General features: G+C 43.6%; 1 protein-coding gene across 1 annotated transcript in view; it reads right to left on the reverse strand.

Moving 5' to 3' along the window:
* LOC126237096 (1-phosphatidylinositol 4,5-bisphosphate phosphodiesterase epsilon-1-like) overlaps positions 1 to 13108 on the reverse strand; it is a 428615-nt gene that overhangs the window by 9086 nt on the left and 406421 nt on the right. Inside the window, exons 22-23 of the mRNA XM_049946900.1 lie at positions 11238 to 11555; positions 4994 to 5122 (exon numbers count right to left, since the gene is read on the reverse strand). Of these exons, the coding sequence (XP_049802857.1) occupies positions 4994 to 5122; positions 11238 to 11555 (447 nt within the window). The remainder of the gene's footprint in view (positions 1 to 4993; positions 5123 to 11237; positions 11556 to 13108) is intronic.

Genomic DNA, 13108 nt, shown 5'->3' on the forward strand with positions numbered 1-13108 from the left:
TTGACTTTTACGTTTCACCTGCTGATCCAAATAGTCTCAGCCATTTTCCGTGGCATTAATTTTATGTGACTTTGCGGGTCGAGGTTCGATAGGGTGCCTGAACCAAATCAAGAATGTATGCATGCTGCTCTGAGAACACGACTGTTGTCATCTTGTAAGACGAGAGTGTTCACGGCTTACTAAACATGAAGATACTGATGAAAGGGCAAAAGTTTGCTCACAAGTAACGCTGAAATAAAAATCCTGTCTCTTGTCCACGATAACCTGAATGAGTCGGATCAAGTTATGGTATCCAAAAGTCATGATACCTCTAAAACAACATAGCACCATATCTGGTCTGAAATATAAAGTCCCCAAATTGGGGATTAAAGGTTTACATTTACCGCCTCATATCATTTGAAAACAAGGAAAATCGCGACTCGTCGGACTACGCTACACACTCCATTCAGCTACAGCCCAATTTTTGTGCTATTTGGCCCACTGAAGACGCGAAACTTAATGTGCTGGTGTGAGCAATGCCTTTTGAGAGTTACTCGACTCCAAATCACCTTCGCAATATTCGCTGGGACGCTGTTTGAGACAACCCTGCATTATCTGACAACGGCAACTCTTTCTGGATTTGAAAAGATTATTATTGACAATCCGTCACACTTGTCTCCGTCCATTGTCGGTTTGGATCTTTTTAGGATCTTTGTTGTTACACTGTGATACTAATAAAACAGTGGTGACGTTTATGATAAGATGTTATAATGTGTGTGTTTTTGTCTGAAGTCGTGATGGTGTTAGTGGTTGGGGTAAGGAATTTACTTTTAAAAATGGTTCAAATGGCTCTGAGCACTATGGGACTCAACTGCTGTGGTCATCAGTCCCCTAGAACTTAGAACTATTTAAATCTAACTAACCTAAGGACATCACACACATCCATGCCCGAGGCAGGATTCGAACCCGCGACCGTAGCAGTCGCACGGTTCCGGACTGCGCGCCTAGAACCGCGAGACCACCGCGGCCGGCTAAGGAATTTACTGCTATGTATAAATAGCATTGGGGAAGATGTTATAATTACAGAAAAAGATACGTAATGGGCATGAGTGAAGGCACTGAGAGCTGGGATGTAGGGATTAGAAGATGGGAACGAGATCAGCTGTGCAGGATAAGGGTAGGCTGGAGGCTTCGTTTCAATTTTGATGGGTGGGATAGGCTGTAGCTGATAAGGTATAGGCTTCACAGATTATTGCATGGTCTTAGTGAGTGAAGGAATTCAAATAGCCGGCCGGTGTGGCCGTGCGGTTAACGGCTCTTCAGTCTGGAACCGCGTGACCGCTACGGTCGCAGGTTCGAATCCTGCCTCGGGCATGGATGTGTGTGATGTCCTTAGGTTAGTTAGGTTTAATTATTTCTAAGTTCTAGGCGACTGATGACCTCAGAAGTTAAGTCGCATAGTGCTCAGAGCCATTTGAACCATTTTTTTTTAAATTCAAATATCGTTGGCTGCTACCGCAGCAATTCAACGTTCTCAACCGTAGGAGGTATAATGAGGTATTGGAACTCAGACATAGGTATTACAGGTGTTTGAGATGTGGAAGCCTTCTGAGCTGGTACAGGATTCCGGTGGGAGAAGGCTGTCATAAACTGAATGTGAGGCAGAGTGCATGTTGTTCAAGAATTTGGAGGGGGCGATAGATCTTGGGAGGAGTAAAACAAAGGCAGGTTAAGACATATCTCCGCATCGATGATGAAATCGTAAGAGACGAAATACGGGCTCAGACTGTGCAAGCATGGTGAAGGGAATTCGGATGATTCCTTTTCGAACGAACCATCCCGTCATTTGCCTTAGGCGACTTTGGGAAACCATGGAACCTAAACCAGAACGACTGTACGAGATCTGCACGGCTCTTCACCGGAGTGAGAGACTAGTATCTTGCCTCTGCGATTCATGACTTGGTAAAGCAGTGCAAGTTCGTGATACAACTGCATTGGCGAGAGGGTGGGTTGGGTGGACGCTTTGTGCATATGGTCGAGGGATTTGATCGCCCTGTCTGGCTTGTTGATAGCTTAAATAGTTGTAATGTATTGCGAACTCTTTTTTATGGTTTGTGGGTGGGAATTAAAATTTAGTTTACCACCAAATATTAATAAAGTACTTTGGTGTATTGATTACATGGACTGGACTATTGTGGACTCTTAGGCAAAGGTTCCAGGGATTGAATACGTGCGTGATTTTCCCTATAACTGTTGTCTGAATTTTTTGTGGGGTGATAAAAACCTACCATTGATTACAACAGCCAACGACCTTGCCGCAGTGGTAACACTGGTTCCCGTCAAATCACCGAAATTAAGCGCTGTCGGGTATGGCTAGCATTTAGATGGGTGACCGTCAGGATGTGCCGAGCGCTGTTGGCAAGCGGCGTGCACTTAGATCTTGTGAGGCCAACTGAGGACCTACTTGATTGAGAAGTATCGGCAGAGGATGACACAGCGGTCGGTCGATACCGTTGGGTCTTCCGAGGCCTCTTCAGCTGGTGTTTTTTTATTGGTTACAGCAGGAGATGAAGTTGTTGATGTAGAGTTGTATGGATGCCCATAACAATTTTTTCCCTACCCCAAGGGGTAGAATGGACTTTTGAGACCAGACACACTGTAGAGACCAGTTGTTTTCAGCCAAACAGCATCCAGTGGGACAGAGTGGGCCCCACTTAACAATATTTGGAAGGAGATTTTCAGTTTCAGCTCCTACCTTGCAGCAGGGAAAACTCGCAAAAACCTTGATCGAAACCGGTGGATTGAAGTTAGTCTTAATTCATTTCTGGGACAGTCCGTCCAAGAGAAAAATACGGAGGCCTAGTGTGTATTTGAGTTCATGTTTCGGAATGTAACAGAGCCGATGACTTTCTCGACATGTGTCCCTTGACAGCAGGGAGCTTAATGCATACAGGCAGACTGTCAGAAACGTCACGTACTCACTTAAAAAATGCGGACATATACTTAATCTTTCAGTGTAATCTGTTAATTTATACTTCAGTCTGTTATTTAATTTCCAACATATTAATCATTTTAAAAATAAGTGTATTTTTTACTTTTAAGATAGACAGAATATTAGTGAGCGTACGAAAGGACTAACTGCGTCGGAAAAGATTTCACTTCTTAAATTCTTCGGCACTGATCACTGTGATAATGTCCTACACCTACATAATCCGTACAGTCCTCGTATAATATACTTCTTTTCGTTTATCACATTACAACAAGTCGTCAAGTCTGCCTCCGCAGGTGACTTTTCTGCCTGGCTAACTACCATGCTTCCTGATGCCAACCAAGGAACTCTGGTCTGGGTCTGCTGGCCCCACACTCCTCAATACCGCATCCAGACTGATCCATCTGTGGTCAGATTTAGTTGGTCTGGATCCAGTCGTCATCAAGATCACACCCGCACCAAGTGCAAAGGCAAACATTTTTTTCTTTCTTTTTTGTGTTTGTGGAACACGTTTTTTTCTGTTCTACAAGTTCCTGTTTTCTTTTTCTCTCTCTCCTTCGGTTTCCCTTCCACCCTTCTCCATCTATTTCTGTTCGAGAACATGTGATGAGGACAGGATTTTCGATTTTTGTGCCCTCCATTTTCTTCTGTCAACTGACGACAATTTTTGCAGATTGCGCGTCAGAAATGGGCTTATGCGCTTGCATGCTTGCGACGCTGGCTTCTGGCACTCCTGCAGAGCTTCCTGCTTGGATTTCCTTCGCTGGATCACTGTCTCCAGTCGTGTCATTCTCCTCGATGATCAGAACTATAGTGTCATCTCTTGCCGTTACACGAGAGGGAGCCAAATCCCCGTCGAATGAGCATTAGGATTATATTATTCGGTTACATCAAATGGTTTTGCTGTCTGCTCTACTGTTCCTGTGCGGCAATGTCCAATAGTGAATAAACGGCTGTAGTGGTGCGTACTCTTGCCGGAAATTATCTATTTGACAAAGATATCGTTAGGTCCCGCTACATGATAGTCATCTGCTACCACGTGTACGAGGGAGCAATATCAGTAAACTTAAGAACTGAAGCAATAAATTAAACTACAGTTTCTGTTTCGTATAAAACATTAAAATACGGGTTGCGTATGTTACATTAGAGCCTAACAAAAACGCTTCCTTGTCTGAATTCCAAGAAAGAGTAGGGCAGTAACGTCTGGTCTATATGTAAGTACGCACTGTTAAAACTGTTAGAAAATGTCGGTTTCCCATCAAGTGCAGCCAAACAGCAAAACTTAAAAAGCGTAGGCCTAGTCCTAGGCGATGCACACTCTTGACCGACACTCCCTTCTGTCATTCGTACACGCGGTAGACAGCATATCTGGGAGTCATACCTGGATAAAAATAAAGTGATTGACAGTTACGTGTTTACATGACATCTGTCAAGGCAACAACAACGTCTTCCATTCTGTCCATCGTCATAATATCGGTAATGATATCGTACTGCTACCTCAGTGTGTCAATTGACACTGTCGGTTGCAAACAATGCTCAATACAGGGAAAGTAACAGTAGGGTTTTGTTTTCGCTTTTTGCAATGTTTCTCAGTGAGGTTTGTTTATTTTAGGCGTCGGAAATTGGTTGTGAAAGTGCATAGAGAAGTGAAAAATAATTTGCCGGCCGAAGTGGCCGTGCGGTTAAAGGCGCTGCAGTCTGGAACCGCAAGACCGCTACGGTCGCAGGTTCGAATCCTGCCTCGGGCATGGATGTTTGTGATGTCCTTAGGTTAGTTAGGTTTAACTAGTTCTAAGTTCTAGGGGACTAATGACCTCAGAAGTTGAGTCCCATAGTGCTCAGAGCCATTTTTGAAAAATAATTTACTACTCTGCTAACAAACCCAGTACTGTACGTTAATGACAGCTCGTGAATGTATCCAGAACAGAAACGCCCAGCTGTTGCTGCCGCACCATACTGTGTGCAGTTATTCACGTTGTTAATTTGATCGACGTATTGTTGTAACAACGTAGCGCAGTTGTATACCTGCGTGCTGTAGACGTTTTCGTCGTCTGCCAGAACCCTCTGTTGGCGGGTGACAGAACTGCCGCTGCCGCTGCTCCACTCCAGCTCTTCCACCAGCACGAAGCGGGCCGGATCCTCCATTCGTCGCGCCTGCACAGAACATCAGCTTTGAGAAACGTTCCAAGCTGTCACCTCGAAATCCTAGTGAGCAGCGGAGAAAAGGCCGAACACCACAGCAAGACTACATAAAATCGCAAACTGCAAAATTTCATACGAAGAAGTTTGAGATTGTCACAAGTTAATCTCCCGACAGCAATTATCCGCAAGAAAATCGCCCAAGAGATACTTTGGATACCTTATATAACCAGCAATTTGGAGGTAATTCCAGAAAGAACAAGAAAACTAGAAAAAGTATATATGCTCACGTGGAATCACTTCAACGAAAGATCCATTTCTATTAACGCAAATTTAAAGCACTACAACACAATCATTCTTCTGGAAGCACTATACGCAGCAGAAAGAACACATATTGCTGGACTAACAAAAATTAAAGAATATCGGATGCAGGGACGGAAAATCTTAGTAAAATTTACGGACCAATAAAGAAAGAAGGAATTTGACTGAAGAGACCGACATCAGAAACACACAAAACACAGTCCGGACCACGGACACGTTCAGGAAAAGAAGAATAAAATTTCTCGTACATATTAATAAGGTGAGAGAGGATACCAAGAAAAATTCTTGGAAAAAGTGTACAAAAAGATTTGAGCACAGAAACACATTTTCCCCGGCTGCTTTGCAGGTAATGTGCTCTATCAAGCGATAAAACACATAGAAGCAGGCCATACTGTATAGCCCCATCTTTAAAATTAATTTAGTTTCAGGCGAGAAATCACAACAAAATAAAATGTACATGTTATAGTTTTTAGGCCTAAAACAGAGAGCCAACCACAAGTTTGCATAATATTTTACAGAAATAAACAAAACGATACCCAGGGAAGTTGACACACAGGTGCTGAAAGATGTTTACGCACATAATAAAGAAAGAAAAAAAAAAGGATTTTTAGAAGGCAGAATTTTAAAAACAAACCTAAAGAGAATTTGAGAAGAAGGAAGAAACACAAAGAAATCATATTAAATTACTTCAAACGTTTTCTGTAAGAGGAAACGGTCGTATACAAGGCGTATCAAAATAATAGCGAAAACTGACGCGGATCAAGGTATATGAAAATAGCAGCGAAAAAGTTCTATTAAACCCAGATCCGCAAGAGAGCAGTTTGCGGGATAACTGCGATTACGTAGGTTCGAGTCGCCACTGAGTTTTTAATTTTTTAATTTTATTGGCTTCAGGCAAAGCCTGTGTCACGAGATACAATTGTACCACATAATGATGCAAACGGTACCTTTGTCTAACTGCATTACAAAATTTCAAAAATAATTGTACGAGATATTTAGCCTACAAAGTACATTAGACTAACTGTACCAACACAATAGAAGTCACAAATTTTTAATGTAATATACATATATACAATGAAACACACGAAAAGCTCCTTACATTTTAAAATTCTCTTGTACAAAGACGGATGAAATGCTAGATACAGCCATGTAACTAAAAACTATCGCAATTTTTAAAATATTATACACTGTAACTATTCCTGGATGTCGTCTTTGTCACATTCTGTCATTATATGTACAGTTGCCACGTCAACAAGCAGTAATCACAGCATGGAACGAGCATTAATTTTAATAAATGTCTCTTATCATTAGTATTCAAGTGACCTGCTCTTAGCTTGTTAATAGTAAGAGTTTATTTCCTCGGGAGCGCCGAGCTACGAAACCACGGGTGGCGAGAAATGTGTTGCTGAATCGCCCAGTACTATGTGCCTTTGATGATACGGTCCAAGTCCTCCAACTTCTCACATTCCCTTCTTGCTTGGGTGACGAGTTTACCACTGATTTCAGTATGAAACACTGGCCTAATTAACACAAATGTATTTGAAGTGCAAACGTTTTGGTTAAGTTACCAACTAACTAGACTTTATAAATCACCACATCAGCTCTGTTTCCCATTGAATGTTTGGAGAAGGCTGCTAGGTGATGGTCTCATTAGGTCACATATTCTTCAAGAGAAAGTGGTGGACGGGGATAGCTTCGGTTTCTGCGGCGGTATCGTTGAGGGTCTCCTGAGGATGTACCCCTTGCGCAACGTTGGCTAATTTGGAAGATGCATATTGGGGCAACGGCATATTTTGTTGCTAATGTAATATATCTGGCGTATTCATATAGTCCACGACGGATAGGTCACGCAGGGCCTGTACACAGGACTTCGAGATCACCTGACCTGAATTCTGTGTTGTTTTTCTGTCTGGTGTCGTCAGAAAAGCGAAGTGTAAAACAATATAACTGATATGGCTGAAAAGCTGGGATAGCGAATTGTACAGTCTCGTCAAGCTTTGCGCTATCATCCGGGGGTGTCTGAAAGAATTTGTAGCTCACTGCAGATACGAGTGTAGTATACAGCATCCAAATGCGATGAACACACACGGAGAGCACATTTCTTAATAGGTACAAGAACACAGTCAATTAAAGGATCTTTCATTAAGAGTGATACTTTTTAAAATTGTAATTCCCAGTTTCCAATATATTTTTTGTGTGCTTCCAGGTGTGAAAATATCTAGTACAGTTGGAAGTTTCATTATGTATTGACACATCGTTCCTGAACGTTAAGTAATCAGCTTAGTTGTGTGTGCTCATTGTTTGTTCATCAGAGAACTGGGCCACCATCACCTTTTTTCTGCTCAGGCTATACGCCGCACTGTGGCCATGGTTTTGCGGGATATCACTCTACACAACCAAAGGCCACCAACAACACAAAGCAAAGCGCGAAGTTAGGTAAGTATCACAGCAGTAGGGGCCAGTATTGAGGAAGAGCCGAATGTGTGTTTCAAGACTATGCCAACTGTTGCGGCTATCTAAGACGTCAACTACGCAAATCTTGATGAAAGAATTTGTGCCTGCATTCACACAAAGCTGTACTGACTCACGAGCTGAAGCCAAACCATCACAGACTGCGTCGTGAGTTCGCAGATTGGGCCATACATCAGTTGGAAGCTGATCTTGATTTTAGTAGAAAAACCTTCTTCTCAGGCAAGGCACATTTTTTTGTTAGTGGCTTAGTCAATACGCAAGATTGTCGTTATTGGAGCTGGAAGAACCACAAGTGCTCCATGAGGTGCCACTGCATCCAGAAAAACTATGGCGTGGCAGGGTTATTGGACGTTATGTTTCTCGAGATTGTGAGAGAAGAACCGTTACTGTCAATGGACTCTGCAACCGATCCATGTTACGCGAATTTCTGTGGCCAGAACTTGAGACCATAGATACTGAAAACATGTGGTCCCAGCAGGATGGCGCTACGTGTCACACAGCTGATGCTACGCTCGATTTGTTGAAGGAGAAGCTTTGGCGATCGGGTCATCTCAAGACAGCGTGTGGTATCTGCCCCTGAAACTTTGAAGTGTTGTAGATTCCAAACTAAAAGTGATAGGAATGCAATTTAGCCGCACGGGATTAGCCGAGCGGTCTAGGGCGCTACAGTCATGGACTTTGTGGCTGGTCCCGGCGGAGGTTCGAGTCCTCCCTCTGGCGTGGGTGTTTCTGTTTGTCGTTAGGATAATTTAGGTTAAGTAGTGTGTAAGCTTAGGGACTGATGACCTTAGCAGTTAAGTCCCATAAGATTTCACACAAATTTGAAATTTTTTTTACTGCAATTTAAATTGATGTATACGCAGCTGGTGTTACTGATTCCAGTGCATAATAGAAACTACTACTGTTCCATTTAAAAATTGTGTCTTTTTGCTGTAACTGTTTGGATCATAACACAGTGTAACGTTTATTATGGCGACCTACCGCAATAAATATTTCCGTCGTCTATTACTTCGTAACTTACAGAGGGAAACACATTTAGTGAAACACCCTGTATATTCTAACTCATCCCAAAGTTGTTCCAATAATTGCAGGCCGAGACTCTGGTGAAGTCGGTTTGTTTGAGGAACGTTATTGTCAGGAAACCAATGCCTCACAGATGCTGCTTTACGACAGGGTGCACTAGCATGCTGAGACAAACATTCATCGTCTCCGGCTGTCCCCCTGTTGTATGCAGAATACAGTGCTGTAAAATGTGTTCATATCCATCCGTATCCACCAATAAATGGACCACACCTAACTACGAAAAACATCCCTCTACTGTAATACCACCTCTTCCGTACTTCACTTATGGAACCGCACGTGACGGCAGTAACGTTCTGCAGACATTCACCTGGAACCAAACCCTCCTATGGGATTGCCACAAGGTATAGCGTGACTCATCGCACCAGATCACTCGTTTCCAGTCATCCAGGTGTCCAGTTGGGTGGCTCTTTACACCACCTCAAACGTCACTTAGCACTGACTACAGGAATTGTGGCATACGAGGAGCTCGACATTTGGGGTTACACTCGTCTGGTGCGAGACGTTCTCAGCGTGGTCCACTGGGGACCGAACCGCACAATAACCCTGGGCTCGGTGTGGGGCGGCTGTGGGGTGAGTGGACTGCTGTAGCCTGTTGTGGGGTTGTGAACCACTGAGGGCTACGGCGGGGACCAAGTGTCTCCGTCGTTTCTAGGTCCCCAGTTTCATACAATACAATACAGTACAAAGTGGTAGAAGTCCCCGCAGTAATTGGTAGCATTGGTAGGGAAAGGAACATAAATGAATGAGTGAAAGTGAGACGACTTCTCTTCATTTTTGGTTGTTTTGCACATAATAGGAACCGCACATCATTCAGTGTTAGTCTATTGTGTATTTTATCATCTTATAAAATATAAATTGCATTTTATACGTAACAAAAGCTAGTTGATCACGTAACTTCTCGCTTTCATGCATCCAAAGCAATTAATTTTGATGTAAGTACAGTTTACATGCGTAAACATAAAGAAATCTATACAATTATGTTATTTTATACTCAATAGAACGCTCATCATAACCAACGGCAAGAGTTTCCCGTTATTATGGATTACTGTGAATGGCGTTTGTGAATAGTAGAAACATGCTTTATATAAGCACTATGAATTGTTGAAGCAATGTCTGATACGTTCTTGTTTAGCTTCTTTGTTAAATTTTACATTTTTTAAGGGAACTGCATTTTCTAGCACTATGTGGTAAACGATTGTTTTTTATTTTTTCTACAATACCCCTTTGTTTCAGGCTGCAGACATTCAATTTTCGAATAAAACTTGAATCGAAAGTTGAAAGTTTCAATTTTGCTATAAATACTGTTTATTTTTAAGTAACAGACAGGTGAACAACTGTGCAGAACAGAAATGTTCCTTAGGTTACGCGACCCTTTATAGATCCTCACTCAGTTTGCAGATGGTAGTGTACTTCTGGTTTCTAGGGACTCAAGTAAGCAGTGATCGCATTCGTATGCAAAGTGATGGAAATGAGATAGCGACCAACAGGTATGTAAGACACATAGTGCACAGGTAACGCAGTTATGGTCATAAGTGACAAAGGCTACGAGGAAAAGTACCGTAGTCTAAGCTGCCACGGTAGCCTACGGTAGTTTTGCAACTCTAATAATAACGTATAACTGAATTAGCAAGTAGGGAAATGAGTGTGCCGACCGACCTTGACGAGTGACCCTTTATAGATCCTCACTCAGTTTGCAGACGGTACTGTACTTCTGGTTTCTAGGGACTCCAGTAAGCAGTGATCGTTTTTGTATGCAAAGTGATCGAAATGAGGTAGCGACCAACAGGTATGTAAGACACATAATGTACAGGTAACGCGGTTATGGTCATAAGTGACAATGGCTACGAGGAAAAGTATCTTAGTCTAAGTTACTACGGTAGCCTACGGTAGTCTTACAACTCTAATAATAACGTATAATTGAATTAGCAACTAGGGAAATGGGTGTGTGGACCAACCTTAACGAGCGACCATTTATAGATCCTCACTCAGTCTGCAGACGGTAGTGTACTTCTGGTTTCCAGGGACTCCGGTAAGCAGTGATCGTATTCGTATGCAAAGTGATCGAAATGAGGTAGCGACCAACAGGTATGTAAGACACATAGTGCACAGGTAACGCGATTATGGTCATAAGTGACAAAGGCTACGAGGAAAAGTACCGTAGTCTAAGCTACTACGGTAGGCTACGGTAGTCTTACAACTCTAATAATAGCGCATAACTGAATTACTAACTAGGGAAATGAGTGTGCGGACCGACCTTGACGAGCGCCTGTGCGAGCACGTCCTGGGCGCAGGCGCTGACGGGCACCTTGAGGATGGCGTAGGGGATCTCCGGGGAGACGTTGTAGACGCAGACGAGGAAGGTGTCGGTCTCCTCCCAGGGCCGCAGCTGCAGGCTGCTGGCGGCGGCGGAGGCGACGGCGGCGCCCTCCGAGTCCTCGGTGGCGGAGCGCCGGCCCGACGATGTGCTGCGGATGGAGGAGAGCCAGGCGCGGCTCGACGGGTCGTCGCCCATGCGCTTCAGCAGGAAGCGGCCCTCGCCCTGCCACTGCGCCTGCGCCTGCAGCGGCCGCTCCTGCCGCACGCAACACACGTACAAGGCACTCCACAAAAATGACTTCAGAAAAGACATCTTAACACTTAAACTTACAGGGTGGCGCACGAAATGTGATACCAATTGTATCGTTCACAATTTACGACGCACATTAGATATCCCGCTGGGATCTCTACAGCAGTACCAGCAGAGCTTGGAAAAACGAATGAGTTACGAAATGACGTGTAATTCACGATACTGCCGCTAGGAGACTAGTAAGCAGCAATGGCTGACAATAGAAGACTGACGACACAGCAACGATCGGCAATTGTGTTACTTTTTCATGAAACGAAAAGCCTTGTTGTGACTCACAGGCGTTTTCGACAACAGTTTAACACACGATGGGTCCCTTGCAAGAAGACCATCCACAGGTTGTACGATAAATTTGTAGCCGGCGGAGTGGCCGAGCGGTTCTAGGCGCTACAGTCTGGAACGGCGCGACCGCTACGGTCGCAGGTTCGTTCAAAATGGTTCAAATGGCTCTGAGCACTGTGCGACTTAACTTCTGGGATCATCAGTCGCCTAGAACTTAGAACTAATTAAACCTAACTAACCTAAGGACATCATACACATCCATGCCCGAGGCTGGATTGGAACCTGCGACCGTAGCGGTTGCTCGGTTCCAGACTGTAACGCCTAGAACCGCACGGCCACTGCGGCCGGCTCGCAGGTTCGAATCCTGCCCCGGGCATGGATGTGTGTGATGTCCTTAGGTTACTTAGGTTTAAGTAGTTTTAAGTTCTAGGTGACTGATGATCACAGCAGTTAAGTTCCATAGTGCTCAGAGCCATTTGAGCCAGCCATAATTTTGTACAGGAACGAACAGTAATGGAAGCGATGCGACCCCGGCCTAAACCTGTTTGTTCGCTGGAGAATGTTGAAGCGGTACGAGTTGCTGTACAGAGAAGTCCCGGAAAATCGTGTAGTAAGGCAGCAGTGCAACTGGGAATATCCAGACACGCAGTGGTTCATGCAAGATGGAGCAAGGCCACATACTGCAAAGACTGTGTTGAGTTTTTATACGAGCATTTCGACATGCGGATCATTTCACTCAGGTTTCCAGGTCGCTTCAATGACGGACAAAATTGGCCCCCCAATAGTCCAGACCACAATCCATGTGACTTTTTTCTTTGGGGGTACCTAAAGGAAATAATCTTCCCGAAACGTCCACGTGATTTAATGGAGCTCAGAAGACTTATTCTTCAAGCTTGCAGTGAAATTACGGAAGACATGTGCCATAGGGTAATCACTAACTTCAGTGTTCGTTTGAAGGAAGTTAGGAAAAGAAATGGTGGACATATTGAGCATGTGCTGAGTTAGAACAAATCTCCATGGACGGCTCTTCATTGCAGTATATGTTCCTTTCAGATTATATTGACAATAAAGTTTATATTCCAAAACAAAATGGTAACACATTTCGTGCGCCACTCTGTATATTACATGTTAAAAACAATTCCTCTTTTCCAGAAATGCTTTTCTTTTTTGCTATTGCCAGTCTGCATTTAAAAAACTCTGTACTTCGGCAAAAGCTATTT

The sequence above is a fragment of the Schistocerca nitens genome, chromosome 2 (assembly GCF_023898315.1).
Source record: "Schistocerca nitens isolate TAMUIC-IGC-003100 chromosome 2, iqSchNite1.1, whole genome shotgun sequence".
NCBI classification, from domain to species: Eukaryota; Metazoa; Arthropoda; class Insecta; order Orthoptera; family Acrididae; genus Schistocerca; species Schistocerca nitens.